Below are 20,984 nucleotides of genomic sequence, written 5' to 3'. Positions count from 1 at the left end.
TAAGCTATGAGTTAAGGAGGGCTGTTCCATGATTTTAATGATGCCTTCATTTTTAACGTGTACCTTAATGTCAGATAGCATCCTGCAATTAATGTCCACTGTAACGTTGTCACTAATATCACCCTTTAGTGTGAGTTAAGAGCCTGAGCAATAAAAAGGGTATTTTAAAGCTCTGGACTTAGTGTTCTAATCTGGAGATACAGTAAAACCCAACAACCCATGCACTCCTTTAGGAGTGTTCATTTACCTTAAAAAAAAATAAAAAAATAAAAGTTGGTAAAGTATTTCAGACCCTACTCTTCACAACATGAAAGACATTTTCTTTACTAGCTTCAGTGAAGCTCTAGGACTCCTCTTTATCCAAAATAATGACTTTTTTTTTTAAAAAGGGATTTTTTGGTTTTGCTTTGGAAAAACACGAAAAGAACATTTAATCAGCTAAATGAATTCAGCATTTACAACTAGAAAATATTTAGATGCACATGATAAGACAGGTAGCAGAGAAGAAATGATTTTGAAACAAGATATCAAAAGAAAGCAAAACATCACGTCATATAAAATTTCTCTCCATGTGGGATCAAATATTCTAGGACTTCATTCTCTTCTCATACTAGTGTAATTCCATTGCTTTCAGATCCCCTCCTGATTTACCACAGTGTGAAATGGGAATCAGACTACAGACCCCATATAATAATCAAATTATGTTTTATGGTTACTAAAAATGGAAAATATTCCTTGTAAGGCAGGAAGCTAAATGAGTCTCCAGTCTAGTTTGTTGCTAGGTTTCTCCCGTCAGATGATAGGCAGGATTTTATTATGATTGTACTAGACTGTTCTGTAATAAGAAGAACGTCAATACCGATTTCACTTACCATTAGGCAACGCTTTTAGTGTCAACAGGGAATCATTAAGCTGGTTGACAATTTTAATAGCACTTTCACGAATCTTTTCTACCTTTTTGTTCAATCCATTCAATTCAAATACAAGGCCTGTTGGAAAAAATAATTGTGATTTTTCTGTGCATAAACAAATACCATATAGTCCACACAAAACCTACATACAAGGATAATAAGCATTTGGTTATTTAATCAAATAAAACTTTGTTTTCCTCAACAGAAAGAGTGTTTTAAAAACATTAACCTAAAATTAATGCAGTATGTCCAGATAAACTCCTGTGGGTGCTGTTCCATGCAAAGCTATCCTTTTTGGACAATTCCGTCAGATTGAAATCGTAGAAACATAGTCAGGGAGAAAGCTATCAATTATAATGTTTCCAAGATGGCAAACCCTTATAATTTTTATGATGTTCTTGACTTTTTTTTTTTTGGATATATGACAGTAGAGACTGAAAGGAGGAGCGTCTTTCTTTTTTCTTGTTTGTGAGTTGTTTGCAGAATACTTTCACTAATAACGAAAATATGTAGAACAGAATGAACAACAAGGTGTGCATTCTGTCCATCCAAATTACAAAAAAATTATACATTTCTAAAAGCCATTGATACTCAAAGCAAAGACCGTTTTACAGTTACTGTTTTTCTTTGTGAAACATGCATCTTCTGCCCAGTTTTGTCCACAGCTTCCACAGGGCCAGGTGATGCTCCTAAACAGTCGTGTTCAAAATGGTTTTGAACTTCTGTGGTGCAAACTAAAAAGTTTTGCTGATCTTTCTGGAGTAACAACAAGCTAAAAGGATTTTGGAATTTATAACAGGACGCTAAGCCAAAAGGCACTTTTTACAGTCAAAAAAAAAATTCATCTTGTTATTGTATTCATCTTATTATTGTATTTCAACTGTGTAAAAGGATCAAGAAAAACGATATTATTTACAATATTATTTATTTAATTATAAATTATTATAATTTATTTATTATTTAATATTATTTACAGACCCTAATGATTCATAGCATTCGGAAAAACAGTGATTTAAAGAAAATATTACTTTGAATGCTTTATGAAATGAGATATAGTAAAGGTTAATTTTAAAGTGTTTATTTAAGTACATTCTTACCAAAAAAGTAAAACAATACTTGAATCCTGAACACAAAAATAATCTCAGTAGTATAAAAATGCATGTATATTCATATGCAATGTTGTAACTTACCTTATGCTCATTTAAAAACATAAAATAAGGTAAAATAAATCCATCATAAGCAGGATACAAAAAAAGAAATAGAAGCAGAAATGTGAAATCTAAAGAACTGACCATTACTTTTTTTCTTCAGATTTTTTGCTTCATTTTGAAATTTGGAGCTAAGCAGTAGAGCTTCTTTTCCAAGAAGACTGAGAGACTCCTCTGGCTAAGGAAGAAAGAAAAATAATAGAAATCAGTCCAATTGAAAACATTTAAGTATCTTTGGATGTCTACTGAAAGTTACTGATTATTCTCACTATTTAGGTGACATTCTATTTATTATTTTATAAAGTATAAATAAAAACAATCCAAGCTGTAACCTTTTGTCCGTGAGTGTGATGCAATAATCTCTTTGTGGGTCACTTAAAAAAAAAAAAAAAAAGATTGAAAAAAAAGCTATTAAATTCTAGTTTGAACAGTGCTACTGATTCATTGTTGCCTTTTGGAACAACAGTAATTTTAGTACCAGTTCTAAGTCAAAATTTTCAGCACTGAGCCCTTTAAGTGAAATATTTGAAAATTCCAGTCTTTAAAGTGTTCTTTTAACCCATTTCTCCATCTAGAAAATCTGGAAAAATACTCATGTTGTGTGAAGTTTTAATAAGACAGACTAATATAAAATAACAAACAAGCTCACAAAGCAATTACGTTTTGATCACTATCACATTATATGCATTATATACATTTGTTATGTTTGCAGGAATAATATGCATGACACATGTAAAATGTAGCTCATTCTTTCCTTGGGTTTACAATCGTGAAACATGCAAAGAGATAAAAGGGGAAAAACAGAACAATATAACAATAATAATAACTGGTCAGGATTTACTAAACTACTGTTTTAATAACAACCTGATATTTTTGCAAGGCAGAGGAATGACAGATAAGACAAAAATATGAAATGTCCTCAACTAGGCAAAACAACTGTGGTTGGGAATATCCAGATCCAAGTGGAATAGGGATAGGTCAAGCAAGAAGATGGCTAAATAATTCTGAAAGAGAAAGGGAGCACCAGAGGACTGGCAACTTAAATCCTACAGGTATGCATGTTAGATGACTGATGATAAACACATAGAACAAAATCTAGTCCAGCTAAATATGCATTAGATGTAAAAATCACAGTAAAAATAGTACTTTGGCAAAGAGGAAAGCAAAGTAAAAAGAACTGAAATCTGGTACCATTACCACCTTGGAGAATAGATTCAGGATGGAGTATACTCTAGCCAGCAGAAAAGGCTGCCATCATCAAAAAGACCCAGATTCCAGCAAGTGCAAGAAACAAGAACCAATTCTCCAAAATGGTAGGGAAGTTAATTAAGATACTAGTATCAGTACTTACCAGATCCACGGGGCCATTCACAACTCTAGATGCATCATCTGCCAGACTCTCTGTTCTTTCAATCACACTTTTAACATTGGAGTGGGTGTAGACAGCAGCAGTTGCATTTAGAGTCACATTCCTTATTTTAGAGAGGCCACTAAACAGGAGATTAACAAATAATTCTCTTTTTATGAATCAAGAAACATAAACAACAAGTTCTATGTCTTCATTTACAACATGCACATCTTTCTAGAATACTCTAAAGTAAAGATGTACTCTAAAAATTTAATGTACCCAAAAGTGACACAAGGGCTTTCATTACAGTTAATTATTTTGAACCAAAAAATCAGTTCCAAATCACCTGAAAACCTAAAGCAATTCATTTTTATATTTTATTCCTTGTTGTTTATGGTGAGTTTTTCAATTTATAAAGCCACTTAGACATAGACATTTTACATGAAGAACAAACAAATCACATTGCCTAAACATAACATAACAGAAACACATTCCTAGCTGGAACTCAAAAGCAAAGCAAAATACAGAATCAAGGAAGAAATATGAACATCTGAAAGCTATTCCATATCAAATTTTGCTTTATTGGATTTGTCTGGCCACAGCAAAATCAGCAGACTTGCTCAGTGTTAATCAAAGTACAGTCTTCTGTTCCTGAACTTAAAATACGTGTCAATTTTCCATTCTTCTAAGAGTTAAGTTTTAAACACATGTCTGCTGATTTTATAAGACAAAGCAGCAAGAGTCCTAGAAGTATTCCTGGGACAAAGTATTTCCATTGAAATAACTCAAATAACTTCCCAACTTGAAAATTCTAAGAGTGCATTTGAGTCCATTTGGGATTGCAACCCACTCATTTCTGCAAGATGCTTTGATAGCAACAATAATGCAGGCATAGCAAGAATAGCTTCTTGATGAGATTCAGTGATATATTGTCAAAGAAGTATTCATACACAGACCACAAGCTTTTCAAGTCATGCCTTGATATATTCACTGGGCACTTAATAACTCACTCGTTACTGTGTAAGTCAGCCACATGAAATTCAAGTCTTGTCAACCCCCTCTGTATCATTTCATAAAGACACTGTGCACTCACTACCTTAGAGGTGAAAAGCAACTGAAATGAAATGGGGGATAAAAACTGATTTTGTTCCCTTTAAGCTACTAGGATTAAGCTACTACTACCTATTTAAATTAAATCTGACTATAATGTAAATAAAGCCTCTCACAATTTCATCTTCTCTGAGTTTGTTACCTCTCCAGTGCATCTACAAGTCTTTGAAACTGGGCAGCATGATCTTCAGCTCTGTATACCAGGTCGAGCACTCCTCTCACGGACATCTGCATCACCAGCTCATCCACATGGTGTCGCAAGTTGGTACTCCATAGAACTAGCCCATCCTGGTGGACCTCCAGGTTCTGTCGAACAAAATGTTTTCCTCTTTTTTGTTTTCCAATAACAAAATCCACTTGATAATGTCAAAAAGGATGTTAAGAACTTACAGATGTAGAGTTCTTTACGTCTTGGACAACAGAAGCAGCAACATTCACTAGGATCCTTCCTTCTTTAATAAGCATGGTTGAAGCTTCTTTACCTTCCTTTATATTCAGCTTTTTTTCCTATAGCATAGAACAATTGTTTTATAGTAGTTTGTAAGTTAATTAGTGTAGATAAGTTCATACATTATATAATCTTTTTGTTTGCTTTCAAACAAGGACCTGGTTTGTTTTGAGTTTTTAAGATATTACACAGATCAACATGTTTAAATGTGTACATTTTTACGAAAGTCAAAAAAGAAACTTATAAACACAATTTCACATTTGATATTTCTTGCATAACAATGCAGATTGTCCAGTCTTACATTTAATTCTCCCAGGTTGCTAGAGATAAGAGGAAACAAGCGATTGGTCTCATTGATGTTAGCCAGTGCCTCCTTCACCAGATCCTGGGCATCTTGCAGTCTGCTGCTGTGCTTCGATAAGAGCTGACTTGCATTCTTTTTCAGCTCAGCAAGGTCCTGCTGGGGTCTAAGATACTCCTTTTGAACCCGGAGCAACAAATTTTCTGCAGCTCTGGCAAAGTGGGAATCAAATCATCAATTAAGAGCAATGACACTGGAAAGAAGCAAGTAACCAGAACTGTAAGATACATGTGCAAGAATCCTGAAAGTTTTAAATATCAAATAAAAATAAACGGCATAATTAGAATGACTCTTGAAAGAAACCATCTCTGTACTTATACTTTGAAATCAGTTAGAGATATTACCTGGGTAATCTTCCCAGATCTAGACAGTTGTTAATCTCTTCAACTAGTTTATTTGGGAATATTTGCATATCCATTTGAACACTTTCTAATACTGAAGAAGTTGAACTGAAAATGATCCTGAAAGTCTATTCCTCTGTTTCTCTTTGTTTATGCACATATGCTGCACACATTAACTCCTGTAAGTGACATTTTATTTATGTACTTTGTCCCTATTAATCTGATTTCAAATCATATTGATCTTTAGCCAAAGTAGAAGCAGCATAGTTTATATCACGATACATTCTATCTTTCATATTGAATAGCAGATGTGCTTTTGCATTTATTGCTTCAAACTAATAATTCAGAGTCCTCAAACTCAGAAACTATGAACTTAAAAAGTTACAAGAATTAACATATTTTACAAGACAGTGGTGACTTCTATTTCAGTATACAGTAAAAAGATTATATATTCCAAATGGCTTGGAAATTCTACCGTACATGGCAAACGTGAGGAGACTTAAGTTATGAGTGATGCTTAACAGTATGTCGCCACAAGTTCAATCCACTATAAGCCATGTGGTAACTTCTGCATTCCGAAAAATGCTGCTTATTTAAGTCAGTTTTGAATTTACAGCTGCACTGCATGATAAATTCTGCAGAGCTGACTATCTAATAAATCTTATTAACTCTCTCCTTCATTCTGTCAAAGGACTTACCAGAGAACTTTCAGGAATTTCAATAGAGTATGTAATTGAAAAACTTAATTTATGAATGCCTTGTATAACAGCTCAAGCTGATGCTGAAAGTCAGAACATTCTCTTAATATGGGACAGGACATTAGACATTTTACCAAGTGAAAAAAAGCTATTTCAAGTTCCTAATAATTATAAGAATAAACAGTACGTTCCCATGCCATTTTCACGTCCGTTTAGCTGCTGTACAGCTTAATATTCAGTACAAAGAAAAGCACAGGAGTCTGTCAAAAAAAATCAGATATCCTACCTGAAAAAAAAAAAAAAAAAAAAACTGTTCTGCCTAATCTAAAGGATTTAATAAAGAAAAAGCAATTTTTCAGAAATATTCCTGATCTAAACCTCTGTCCCTTGAAGCCAGCACTACTACTCTCACAGTGTCAGTGGAAGCTAGCCTTCCACTTCCAAAGTTATGCTGACTGTGGGAATAGCTAATGTTTTATATTGCCAAGTCTGGCAACAAGCACCAATAAATAATGAATTCAAAAGCCATTTTAAAATAGCCTTTAATTGCAGGCAAATCAAGATAATAAATACAAATTTTAAACAGTGTCTCATAATGCTGACGTTTGGTTTGGCTTCATTTCATTTGCAAATCTAGTCAATACATATTCCATCGACTATCTATTATCATGTCCTTAAGTAGATCTGACAACTCTTGGGCTTGCAGCTGACAAACTGTTCTACCATATCTCCTAGCCATATGTATTAGGGCCAGATCTGAATCAAATTCACATCTGATTACAACTGAAATCAGTGATTCTTTTCACTTACTGTGATACATCTTTGTATCACACCCGAATGAACGGCCTTTGGCTATATTAGTATCATATCAGATGCAGAAGTATCTTCAAATAAGGTAACCACAAATTCAGAGTTCATATGGCTTCAGCAGGGCTAGTTATAACAGCACAGCCTATTATTAAGGCACAAAATTTCTCCATATCTCTCCCAAAGAAGCAGTATTGCATAGTACAAACATACGTGAAACAAAGTTTCCAGTAGACTAGGCTTACTTCAGGAGACTGGTAGCATTGTAGTGCTGTTGACCAAAATCTTTCTTGCGCAATGCATCTAGCTGGGCAGAAATATCATCCTGAAGGCTCTGAGATGTAGCATTTGGCAGTGGGAGATCCAGTGTTTCATTTAGTGACACTGCAACTTCAGCAAGTACTAAATAAGAGAATAAACGACTTAGTCATAGCACTAATAAAAGAGTATGTGAAACTCCTGTAAAAAATTGCAGCATTTCTGTGCAAATAAATAGTTCTTTAAAAAGTTACAAAGGAGATACCTTTGTAAATTGTGCAAAGAAATGGTGATATCTTAAAAGCAGAATACCTTTGATGGCTGTATGTACCGTGTCAATAAACCCAATCAGTTCTTTACTTTTATTCCTGGTTTCATGAGTCATTGTGTTAAGCTGCCAAGCTTTTTTCAAAATTCTAGATGACTGGAATAAAATCAGAGACAATCTTTGACAGTTCTGTTAAAATACTATCAATTTTAATGACAATTTTTTACAATTTTTACATTTATTCCCAACATTGAGAATGCTTTCTGAGAGGAAACAGTATTTTTTTAATAAGGCACATCTCGCTGAGTCAAAAAAATTACAGTTCCATGCTTTCAGATGCCTGCAACTTCATTATTTTGAAAGTTCCAGCCCCTGATATCAGTGATTTTTTTTTTATCAATTACTTTTTACATATAATTTAGGTAATTACCAAAGCTGTTTCTTTTAATATAATAGACACCACGTACTTTTAAAGACAATCACTCTTAGCAACAACAATATTGCTAGTGCAAGCGCCTAGTTGTATTAGTCACACATGGTCGGCAAACTATAGGTACACGTGGTGATCAAATGAGAACTAATGGACAAAGAACTAGTGACAATTTCCTACGTAAAGCTTTTCTGGTGTTAAAACAAAAACAAAAAACAAACAAACAAACAAAAAAACATCAAAAAACATAAATGTAGGGTTTTCAGCAGATTTTTTTTTTTCTCAGAAATTATTTAAGGCCCTAAAACCGAAGAACTTTTCTTTTCGCTGGTTCTAGCATGTGGAGCTAATTTAAAATTATGTCACTGCTGAATATTTATAGCATTGTGTTTAAAATAATTAAAAAGCTACTGAGCTTCAACAGAAACAATGTAAATCTCCTGTACAATATCATAAAACACTGTAGTCTGCTGAAGATTTCCAAAGGTCAATTAATTTCTTTCCCCATAAAGACTACAGAATCGACAGAATTCTGTCACTCAGTTCTTCAACTTATATATATATATATATATATATGTCTAAACAACACTCTGGCATTTATATACAATGCTATGAAGACTCAAAAGATCTCTCCACAAAGGCTAAGGATAAAGTCGTCAGTACCTACCTCTTCAGGCAACTGAGCAAAACCTCCTGATAAACTCAGAAGACTTTCTTCTGCTGTAGCTAATGAGTAAGCTGGATCTTCTCTAGAAATAACAGACCCCTATAAGAAACAACACACTAATTTAAAGACTTCATTGTGTGTCCAGAAAATGTATGGGACGAAAATAACTATGCACACTATTTACACCATTTTTATATTCTTTAAATGACTGATTTGCAAGACACTTGAGACATACATAGGAGTTGATGCAACAAAGTGTGTCATTTCTTTAGATAAGGAAACAAATTTCTAGATCCAGCTGTCTCACTTTTAATCAAGTAATAAGAGGGAAGCATAATGTTCTGCTTTCCTGATTCTCCATTTCACCAGTCTGAGCTCTCCAAATAAGCTACTTTGAGAAGTTCAAAGGCCCATCAAATTAAATGTTTCCATCCAGTCCCACAGCTGCTACAGTTTCAGCAGCTTGTCAAAACAGCTGTATTTAGTGTACATCTGTGAGGATGGCCTTGGAGCTGTTTCAAGGTCAAATCCAGTGCACAGCACTCAGAAGTTCAAGATTTTTGGCACTCCAATAACACAAGCAACCCTGCCCTGTGGATCCTCTCATCAATAATAGTCTGTATATGACTTCAAGGCCACCTCAAAACTGCTCTATATAGCAATAAATAGGCCATTGTACCCAATTTTATCATATTTGATACAGTCAAGGCCTGCAACAGAATACCGCTTCTCTACAGATGCAAAGCAATATAAGGAATCTCTTACAAGAAGGGCATGTCTGGGAAAAAGTTGGGTTTAGATTTCAGATCTTTCAGAACGAACCATTATAAACATCACAACAAGTATCATTTTGCCCAGCTTTTTAAAGGAATATGCAGGATTACCACACAGCCTTGTGTCAAATGAAAATTTCAGAGTCTTCTCAGGTTGAGGAAAAAATAAGTGAGATAAATTGCAGTAGAAGCTGAAGTTCTTGAGGCTCCCGGGACAAGGCACAGTAATATTTTTTTTTAAAGCTGAGTTCAGAAACCCAGAATTGGATAGCAAATATGCCCAGGCATGTCATGAGGAGTAAAGCAGGGGGCTTTAATGAGAAAAACAGAATTACTGATGTACTCAGATGGATTAGAGGTGCAGACACAATAAGGAGTAGACAGTCTGATAACTTTCTCTTTACTGAAAATCCACACCCAGAAAAGAAGGAATATGAGTCCCTGAGCAACCAGCTTGAGGTAAAGATTCAATACAACGGAGGGGAGAGCCCTTCAGAGAGTACCTGTAATTCACATAAATAAAACTAGGGATTTTCCAGCTTCCAGGTACAGTTACTTTTGTACAAGTCAAACAGTAAAGGAAATATTTCACTAACCCGAAGGATGGGAATACTTGCTTCCAAAACAGAAGAATTATGAGACTACCAACTTATCCTCAAGACTAAATTGCTCAAAGAACATTGTGGCCTTACACAAACAGAATAAACTAAGTCACAAGAGGTTTATTATCAGTTTTAGATCCCTTAAATAGTGCACTTACAAGAGAGTGACAGCTGATTTGATTTTAATACAAAAAAGGTATGTATTAAACCAGAAATTTGAACTTTTTTTTGGTTTTACATATGATTTGAGTGTTTTATAACTGAAGTGCTAAACAGATGTTACATATTGATTAATATTTATGCTCCCAGAAGATGATGCTCCTACACAAATGCAAAACAGTTAGAGGAAGCAAGTCAACTGTATCCTTAAAGTATTACAATAATTTGGTATGTTTGTGCCTTCATGGCATACAGGAAGGGAAGCATAACTGAATTTTTATAACTAAAATGTTAGCATCTAAAACTAAAGGATAAGACTGCCTCTGCTGACACAGATACATGTTATTTAACCCAGCTTGCCTTCAGATATTGTAATTATTAATAGTTCAAAGCACAATGATCAGAATTCAGCCTACCTCACATTTTAAATAATGAAATTTTAATTAAAACTCTTAATTTGCAAAATCTATCAGTACAAGAAGGCTTATATTATTCTGATTTTGTTGTGATAGAGTGGAATAGAAAGAGGCTATTTTTTCTTCTGTTTTAGCGCTTCCCTTGCTAAAGTTACTGCTCAGCAGATTCTTATTGATAAATATGCTTATTTTAGTAGTCATGAAGAAGGGAATAGTTCTGTTTACCTCTGACTTTGTGCAGAGTCCACATTCACCTACAATAACTGAACCTCTAAGACCACAGAACGTGGTATTTCATGCTTTAAGGCAGCAGGAAACTGGGAGGTAAAATGTGCAACGAGCAGTCTGAAAGGGTCCAACATAAATATTCTGCCTGACTTTTGTCTCGTGACAGTACAGAGGAAGACACTTGGACTGCCACATAACTATAAGGAAAGCAAATGGCTGCATCCAAGGAGCCTTGCATAACGGGGAAGCAGCCTGCCAGAATCTTTCTTCCCTGGGAATCTGAGGGAACAGCCTTGACAGCTCTTTAGCCAAGGGACCAAAAAGGGACCTGGCCAGGTGTTTATTTCATTGCTGAAAATTATGCTGCTGACTTTCAGTAAATCTGGGCCAATACTAAGGATCCAAATAATCCAGGTGTAACATGCACATGTAGCACATTCAACAATCAGAGATGATTGAAAATTATATTCAGGCATTTATTTAAATGCTTGTACAACAAATACAAAGAAAGAAATACAGGGATCTAAGCGGCTTAAGATGTATTTCTATAACAAATGTAAAGATCTTAATCTGGTACGTCACTTACAAGTTTCGCTTTAAAGGTGTGACTAAATATTTCTATTATTTGTGTGATTGTATTACCTTCAGATGTTTTGTTGCATTCTCCAGCTCTGACAATATCCCATAGGGCACATGGGCAATACCAGTGAGGTTCACTGAAAGTATGGCTTGGTTGATATTATCTAAATTACTTAGCAAAACTCCTGTGCAGTTGTCATCACAAGCTAGAGAAACAATTTCAGAAAAGGGAAGCAATATTAGTGTTAAAAAAACAAACTGGTGTGATTATTTTTGTTGTTTACACATTATGTGTAAACAACAAAAAAATATGTATGTGTACTTTTTGTGTTAAAACCGATAGAATTCAATAATTTTGAATACGCAGGTTTGTACTATTGCTCTTCCACACTTGCCCCAGAAGTGGATCTATTCCAAACACACTCTCCTTATGTTAGCACACATTCAAGCCACATTGATCCTGCTGGCTACCAAGCTGCTTGTTATATATATAATATGGATATTGCATCTATTAACAGTATTGCTGTAAATACAGGGTGATGCCATTAACATTCACCAAACAGGTTCTAAAGACAGGGAATCCAAGCCCATGTGGTAAAATTACATTTATACCCTGTTTCTTGTTCACTTGTATAAAGCAAAACCTGAGTTCTTCCAGTTCATTATTCCCAGTTCATTATAAAATCAGATTACCACACTTGCTGGATAATCCTGCTATCCACTGTCTCATACAGAACTTAAATTTGTTTGTAGTACTACCTCAGCCAATTTAAGGATTAACTGCTTGTCTGATATTATGGTTTGTACTGCAGTATCCTCTGTGTTCACAGAATCACAGAATGGCTGAGGTTTGAAGGGGCCTCTACATGTTGTCTATGTAGCTTAACCCCCCTGCTTTACAGAGATATTAAGCTCTTAATATTCCTTTCTTTCATAGAAAGAATAGGACTCGACATAAAAACACTCAAGTAATAATAATGTGCATATAAGTATCACTGGAACAAACTAAAGCCCACTGAAAAAGTAAACACGTTCACCTACAAACACACTCTCCTTCCACAAGAAGATGTCTTGCTTCACACTCCTCACAGAGCTGTCCTGTCACTCCCTGCTTACAGAGGCACTTGCCAGTGGCATGATCACAATTAACATGAACAGAGCCACTTGGATTGCATTGACATGGATGGCAGCTGCCTCCAGGCAGCTGAGGATCACCGTAATACCCGAGGGAACACCTACAATGGGAAGAATGGGACATCAACATCAGAGGGGATCATCATAAAATCAGACGTTATATTTGAGTCACTGATAGACTTTTAATTAATAGTTTCCAAACAGTAACTAACAAGTCACTCTAAATCCTTGAGCACATTTTCATATGCCTATTTATAAACACTGAATGATCAATTCCAACTATAAACAGCTATATACAGCTATAAACAACTATATACAGCTTTTATTAATCAAAACTGTCCTTGAAGTTTGGGGATAAGTGGGAACAATGTGTACAACTCACTTTTCACAATATTGTCCTTCATATCCTGGGAGACAAGCATCACAGTGGTAATCTTGGACACCTTTTAGAACACAAGTGGGACTAAAACTGGAGGAAGGAAAAACAAATACCTGCTAGCACATAAATAAGAAAACATACAATGACAGAGAACTCTTTCAGCCACAGGTCAAATTTTGTAAGCAACAGCATCATTTGCTCAATATGATGCAATGGGCTAAAATGAGTGCTTTGAATTTAAAAGTTTGCATTCCTGATGCAAATCCATTACTGTATACTATGCTAAAGCATCTTATGACCTTCAGTTTGAAAGATAAGACAATGAAAAACAGATGTTGCATAAACAAATTGAAAGAGACTTTTCATGAGTCATTTAATACTAGTGACCTCTCCCACTTCACCCTCCCCAGAGCAGCAGAGAAGTTATGCCTCTTGTGTGCCAGAATGGAGGCTGTCAGCTATGTCCTGTTGCAGTAGGAAAGTTCTGGTGACCACCTTAAGGATGCAGCCAATTTCAAGTAAACCTTGTCTGTGTGAACTGTTTCCTACCTCTGTATAGCCCTCTGCATGGCCAATGATCAGCACCCTGAGCACAGAGGAGGTCTCAGATTTTCTGTACTAGTAGAGCCCGCTGCCAAAAATACTCCAAAGAAATCAGCATCTTGATTTATAGCTATTGTTTCATCACCATTTTACAGATGAGAAAAGGCAAGAGAGCTGAGTGAAAGGGAACCACATTTGAAACTAAAATATGTCAGAGCATCTTACTCCATTATCCATAAAATCTTCTGTGTGACTGATCTATTCTTAGAGAATAGAGCGATGTATCTATTAGTTAATCTTTTTATTTTAAAACTTCACAAAGTTATCACTAGATGTGAAAAACTCAGAATGCAAGTTCTACTTACTAAAATAGATAGCTTTCAGATGACTAAAGATTAAGAACATGTAACAATAAAAATCTCCTGTTGCCATAGAGTAGGGGGAGTAGGAGATGGGACATACACCACAAGGCAAATGAAATGCTAAAATATATATTGGATTTAATAAGTTCTGGTTACCTAACAGGGTTGGCTCTGGGACAGGCACAAAGAGAGCAGTCGTTGACAGATCCAATTACTTTACCATAGTATCCTGGGGCACAAGCATTGCAGTAATCACCAACTGTATTATCTCTGCAGTTCTGATACACAAAAGAAAAGGAATTCAGACGGTTTAAAACAACAACAAACAAGAGGAATTTTATCTTCTCCCCAATCCATAAATGCCTAAGGTCTTTGACAATCGCCTCTAAATGCCACCACCCATTGGTCAGCATTCTCTGGGTAGAGGGACTTTTTATGCAAAAATAAGCAGAATGCCAGCATATTTTCCATTATGTGAATGCCCTAGCAGACAGGCTGACCTAATATCTGTTCTCAACTTCCATTAAGGTTCATATATTTCTGCTTCTATTAATCCAATTCCGGCTAGGGAATCACAGTACAAAGCAAAAAAAAAAAAAAAAAAAAAAAAAAAGCAAATGATGGAAAAATTAAATAGGATACCTGGACCAAAAAGGAAAAAAAAAAAATCAGTGTTTCAGCAAAAGCATTTCACTGCTATAAGCCAAACAACAATCACCGTTAGGACTCACAGACACTATACTTAATTTGAGTACTGATCAGTAGCCAGTGCTATTAATGTTAAAACACTAAATCAGTGATATAAACATAATTTAATTGACTCGTCTCCTAAGTGAATAAAATTCAATTTCTTTCTTTCTTTTCTCCTTTTTTTTCTATGATTCTTCTACTTGTGAGTGTATAGATTTCAGAGGTTAGCTGAGTACAGTAAGCAGTAACAATGCAGTCTATTACTGTATGGGAGCAGAAGTCAGAGGTGAAAACCATTTCTTTTGCCTACACTACTCAGATGGAAATCTCTGAGCAATTGTAACATGTGGGTGACTTGCTACCCTCCAATGAGAGTCTGAGAGGATGAATGACTATTATTCTTTAGTGTGAAAGGCCCATGTGTTTTGGCCTCATAGCAATGAGAACCATCATTCTTACTCATGAGATTCATATTTTAGGCGAAATAATAGTTTACAAAAAGCCTGAGGGACTGAGGAAACTTAATTTAAAAAATGGCTTCAAAAATAAAATCAGCAGAAGACTTTGAACTAACCAACTCACTACTGGAAAAAAGCAAAGCAACTGAAAAAAAAAAAGTTAGGAAAAAAAATTTAGGAAATAATATCTGCTCATTAAACTGTAGCAGAGAACTGACAGCATGTTGTATTTGGTTAGCTGACAAGACAAGAGGCAATGTGTTAGTCATAAGTGGACCCTCTTTGCAACCTTTGGAACAAACTGAGGGAAGTGAAAAAATTAACTTAGCTGAAACATATCCCTACCCTACTTTATTCTCTGGAAGTCTCAAAAAAAAAAAAAAAAAAAAAAAAAAAGACTAAAAAACTTATTTAAAGAAAATTGAAATATATTCTCTTCAGTAGAGACACAGAATTTGACTTTGACCTAGTCTGTGGTATGGTGTGCCTTACTCCTTTTACTTCATACCTTTTTGTGTGATTAAGCAGACCTTGGCCAGGCCAAGGTAAAAATAAAACACACAGGTAAACATTTTACACAGGTAAAAATAAAAATAAATAAATAAATAAATAATAAAATAAAAAATAAAATAGAAAAAAATAATAAAACAAACAGATATATTGAACTGATACACAGAACTTGTTTTTAAAATGAAATTAAACCTAAAATAATTCATGATTTTGAAGACATCAATGCTCAAAAAGCTTGAGAATTTTACTGAATGGACCCCTAAGGAAATTAGCACTCAGATTTTCTATTTTTTTGTAGAGATGGAGGGGAAGTTATACTTTTTCCAAACAGTACATACACATACTTCTCCCAAAAACTCCTTTCACAGGTTACAGCCATTATATGCCCAGGTGAAACCAATGCAAAAATGCATAAAGTGTACATACCAAGCACTTTCCAGTTTCAGGATCACAGGTTTCACTGTGATTGTTGCACTGACATGGCAAACAACGTGCTATCATAGTATGAGACTCTCTTGCACCAAGTTCTGTAGGCTTCTCCCTGTAGTATCCTGGAGCACAGCTCTGTGTGTAAGGGGAGCACAATTAAAACAAACAAAAAAACATGTCTGCCAACAGTTTTGAACAAAAAACATTTATGTGACCTTTTTGTTATCTAACTAAGAAAGGATTTGAGGATTTAGTACCTGACAGGAGAATCCAGTATAACCAGCAGGACATCTACATTGCTCTATAAGGTGAGCTCTAGATCTGCCTCGATGCATCTCTTCAAACTTCACTGCAATTTCCATTGAGATATTTGCAATTCTACAAGATACATGCAGAAGACAGCATGAACATTTAGAAAAGTCCTAGCAGCAGAACTATACAAACTTTTTTAATATTTCAAGATGTGTATGTGTATATATATATATATATATATATATATATATATATATATATATATACACACATATACACACATATATAAATATACATACACACATACACGCTTTTCTGTGATCCCATTTTCCACATCAAAGATATCCCCTGCCCATGTCAGGGTGTTTGGAACTAGTTGATCTTTAATGTCTTTTCCAACCCAAACTATTCTATGAGTCTGTGGAAACATCTCAATAAAATCTATTTGTTTGTTTTTACCTAGGTATGGGATTTCAGGACCTACAGCAAACAAATCAGAAGTACTTTCAAGTAATATGGGTTGATTTCCATGGGTCCACTAAAGCTGACAAATCCTCCATGCAAGACAATGAAGTATGGCCTCAGATATACTAAAAAGAAATACAACAGCTCTGTTCCACAGATGTTTTGACAGAGCTAGCAAAAATATAGTTGACAGCCTGTGAATCAAATATAATCCCAAATCTGGAGGTGGATCTGCTCTACTTCACAGCTGTAAAGATGTAAGAATTTTCACTGGAAGCATCTCTGCTTGTCTTGTTTCTAAACAAACAGATGGGATGATCATATACCATCTCCTTCCTTTCATTAGTAACTTAGTTCTGTTCAAAACTGCAGTCAAATGTTACAATTCTGAGGTGGGAATACTTTGCTACCACTGTCCATAGTACATGAAGCTACAGGATTGACCTAGATTTGTACAAACAAATGAACTCAGAGGATCAGGTGTTTCATTTCTTCCACCAGAAAATGAAAAACAAACAAAAATTTCAATACCTATAAAAATAAGATGGGGAAGAAATAATTTAGAAATCTTCTAACTATATTGCCCAACCTGCAGACCACTGCATCAGCCTGTAAGGCTTTATGCTTCTTTATGGGCTTTTCTATCAAAATAAACAGCAGAGACATTTAGTGTTTTACAGAAAGAATTAAAGAGAGATTCTGCTTCACATTAAAGGTAATAAATGTTTTCTTATCAGATGAAGAACAATAAAAGTCATAAATAGGAAATTGGAAATATGTCTAATTTGAGTTAAATCTTTACTGTATGGTTCATCTGGGACTATTTCTAAGTTACATTATAGTAAATGCAGTCAGAGATTACTTTACCTGCTTTGCTGTAATCCTTGGCCATAGGCTGCCTTGATAAGGATGTATTCAATATTGCTTAGCACAGACATGAAGTCAGAACGTGAGACAGGCTTTTCAGATACAGAATTAAAATACTTCCAAGAATCCTAGGGGAACATGACACATTATTAAAACCATGAGTGTTCAAGCTCACTTAAAGGTAATGGTCTCTTCTTCACACTCTCTTTCAGAAATACAGTCAGTGACTATGTCTATACCCTTGGTCCCAGAAAATCCAACTTCTAGCTGCATGTTAGAACAAGACTAATTTTATAACATTTGCCTCTCCTTTCTTTCTCTGCCTCCAGCCTCCACACCCAGTTTCTACAGGACAGCAATCCAGATCTGCATGTTTGTTTTTATTTTTGTTTGTTTGTTTGTTTTTTCCTCCTCGATCTAGAGAACCTGGATAGACAAAGAAAGGGGACTTCACACCACTCTTCCTACATGTAGTTAGAAAGACATCTGCTTTAACTGTGTCGTGCCTCCTGTCAAGAAGAGAGATTAGACCTAACCTCAGCCCCATGCAGCAGAGAGTCTTAGGACCAAATAATGTCATTTTTCTCTCTTCTGAAACTGTCCTGTGAGCACTAGTGAAACTTAATGCTCCCGCTAGACTAACATTCAAGTCCCATGTGATAATCCTGGGCTGAGAGTATAACAGACAGGCTACAAAACTGTGAGACTGACTGATGGTGACAATACCTGGCAGTATGTCATTTACCATTGAAATCTGTGTCTGTCTTTGAAAAGCACAAACACGCCTTCAGCACTTCCAAAAGAGGAAACAATGTCAAAATGTTATCTGCTTCTATAACAAGATTTTTCCAGACATTTTTGTTATAAAATAGATGCATTTTAATCCAAGTACTCTATTTTTACTCAGCCTAGTTGAAACCAAGTATGCATTTTTTATTTACTTATATACATGGGGCTTCTCTATAAAAGCTCAGAGAATATAAACATCCCCATTTCCACACCAATGTTTCAGCTTACCTCCTTCATTTCCACTTCCTTGTCACTTCTTACTCCATTTTCTGGGGAAGGGATGTCTACATAGATGACCAATTTGCTGGTACGACCCCCTTTCATTAGAATCTGGGGCTCAAAATTTGAGGTTCCAAAGCCATCCAAAGCATAAAAAGCAACAGTATATCTCAGCTTGCCTCCATATGCCATGAGCTGTTTGGATATAAAGTTATTATTTTATTTATTCCAAGGTTATAGCTGCTAGTTGAAAATATTTTAAAGTCATCAGAAGATTTGAAAACTGACAGTTCCTTGATGAATTAGCAATAAAACATGAAAAATGACTTAAACTCAGCAGTTTTTGTACCAAGGTCAAATGTGTATTTCTAAATAGCAGGCACAGTTTCTTCTTTTATTCTTTCAAGGTGTGTAACTTTCACTTAATTCCTAAGCAGACCATTCCATGATCTATATTCTGAATCTACTGTCAAGGCTGAAAGCTCTTTTCAGTTTCTAAACTAAAATTGAATATATCACATACAATCTCCGAAGAGTAACACAGTAATTAAATATGGGTGCTACCAGTTACAGGGTCAAGAAAAATCTCATTAGAAAATGTAAACATATTATTTGTGCTTGCCGTAAATAAGTTCATTCAAAAAGTGACTATTATACAATAAAGGAGTGACATTTATACAACAAAGAATGATCAACAAAGCATTCCAATTAATTAATTGTCTTACCTGGTCTCCCTGAAACTGCTCTGGTAACCTCCAGTAAAATGTTTCTGTATTTAAGTATTTTCTGACAATGGTAGCATCCAGTAAAATGTCAGAAAATTGTGAAAATACTCCTTCCACTGTTCCAGTCAGGTTACTTGGAGCTACTACATGCAGAATGGACTGGTCAGAAGTTAGGGTTATCTACAACATGAAGAGCAATAGATTAATTTAATGAAAATATTCTATCCTAGTGTAATATACTGTTCACATCTTCTTTGAGATAGTCAGCAGTCTATTTTATAGTAATAACATCCCAAGCCAAAAAATTGGGAAACATTTTTAATATCTATTAAAAACAAAAAGTGAAGAGTGAAAGATTCGTTTTCAGAAAGAAGACTGCTTTCTTTTTTATTCTGACTCTGTGAGCTAACCTATTGTATTCAGTCTGATTCATGAAACGTATACAGCCTTCAGCATGCTAGAGTGGTACCATGAGGATAACAAACAGCATCCATACATTTATGTCACTTTACTTACAGGAATTCTCACGTGATCTTCTACTTCCCAACAAAATGAGGACAGACCGAAGCAGAAACATGGAGTACAACCCAGGGAATTGTTAGCAGACAGAGCAAAAGTTCCAGGTTTACACTCACTGCACTGCAGCCCAAATACATTTTCCTGGAGGAAATAAAAAAAAGCACAGCAACACACTCATGTTACTTTGCTAGCTTAATGAAAGATGGCTCTTATTAGAAGAAAAAATAGTGGGTATATAAACTATATAACAGCTGGTCATTTATTGTATCTCTTCTGGTTTACTATGCAAGAGATTTTATTATTGTTACTACGTAATGCTGTTTTACCAAAAATATGGAACATTCAAACAAAACTCACGCATTCAAATTTCTAACTAAAATTACCAATTATGTATTTTCCATTAAAGACAGAAAAGTGTCTCCCTACCCCCCATCCCCATCTGAAAAACAGGCTCAAAGCCAAAGAAGCTGTTCAGGATGAATAAAAATCAGGGGACCTAGTTCCGTGTGTTTGTATGCTCAGTTCTCCACTAGTAAATCCAACTTGAACAAACACTAGAAAAACTAGTGTCTGTGTTGATCCCATCCTTAATAAGAAGATTGGAGAGAGGCCTATGTCAGCATACATTTGTTGCATTGAAGTAAGTTTTCTATCACCGTGTCTTTCAAGAACAGATGCAAAAAACAAACAAACAATCAAACAAAAAACATTCTATTATATTTCTGTAGTTAATGTTTCCTCTGTTTTAATACAACAATGTCCATTCAGGCTACATTATTAGCAATAATACCACAGTTATTCTTAACCACTGCTTTTGTTTATAGCATAGGAAACATACATTTGAACTTGCAACATAATCAAATTAAGCAAAATGTTGAAATTCTCCATTTTGCATGTATTGGCTTCTTGCTATCATATAATTTGGATTTTCAAATGCAGACTCTTAACATCTGAATTAATACGCTGTTCCTACGTGTAATAAAACCACGTCTGTATGAGCAGAAAAAACTTCTCTGTACCCCTTTTTTTTT

The 20,984-nt window shown here is 35.1% G+C and overlaps 1 protein-coding gene across 1 annotated transcript in view; it reads right to left on the bottom strand.

The window, feature by feature from the left end:
• Positions 1-20,984, bottom strand: part of LAMA1 (laminin subunit alpha 1) — a 104,829-nt gene that overhangs the window by 22,103 nt on the left and 61,742 nt on the right. Inside the window, exons 24-42 of the mRNA XM_038173915.2 lie at positions 19,951-20,094; positions 19,435-19,614; positions 18,719-18,904; positions 17,702-17,829; positions 16,375-16,495; positions 16,115-16,252; positions 14,187-14,308; positions 13,129-13,215; positions 12,654-12,847; positions 11,676-11,818; positions 8,856-8,954; positions 7,803-7,914; positions 7,478-7,634; positions 5,327-5,537; positions 4,968-5,084; positions 4,720-4,883; positions 3,471-3,609; positions 2,204-2,297; positions 873-989 (exon numbers count right to left, since the gene is read on the bottom strand). Coding sequence (XP_038029843.2) covers positions 873-989; positions 2,204-2,297; positions 3,471-3,609; positions 4,720-4,883; positions 4,968-5,084; positions 5,327-5,537; positions 7,478-7,634; positions 7,803-7,914; positions 8,856-8,954; positions 11,676-11,818; positions 12,654-12,847; positions 13,129-13,215; positions 14,187-14,308; positions 16,115-16,252; positions 16,375-16,495; positions 17,702-17,829; positions 18,719-18,904; positions 19,435-19,614; positions 19,951-20,094 — 2,653 coding nt within the window. The remainder of the gene's footprint in view (positions 1-872; positions 990-2,203; positions 2,298-3,470; positions 3,610-4,719; positions 4,884-4,967; positions 5,085-5,326; positions 5,538-7,477; positions 7,635-7,802; positions 7,915-8,855; positions 8,955-11,675; positions 11,819-12,653; positions 12,848-13,128; positions 13,216-14,186; positions 14,309-16,114; positions 16,253-16,374; positions 16,496-17,701; positions 17,830-18,718; positions 18,905-19,434; positions 19,615-19,950; positions 20,095-20,984) is intronic.

This window comes from Anas platyrhynchos, chromosome 2, assembly GCF_047663525.1.
Source record: "Anas platyrhynchos isolate ZD024472 breed Pekin duck chromosome 2, IASCAAS_PekinDuck_T2T, whole genome shotgun sequence".
NCBI lineage: Eukaryota > Metazoa > Chordata > Aves > Anseriformes > Anatidae > Anas > Anas platyrhynchos.
The sequence above is the reverse complement of the archived record's forward strand: the minus strand, read 5'-3'. Positions and strand labels throughout refer to the sequence as shown.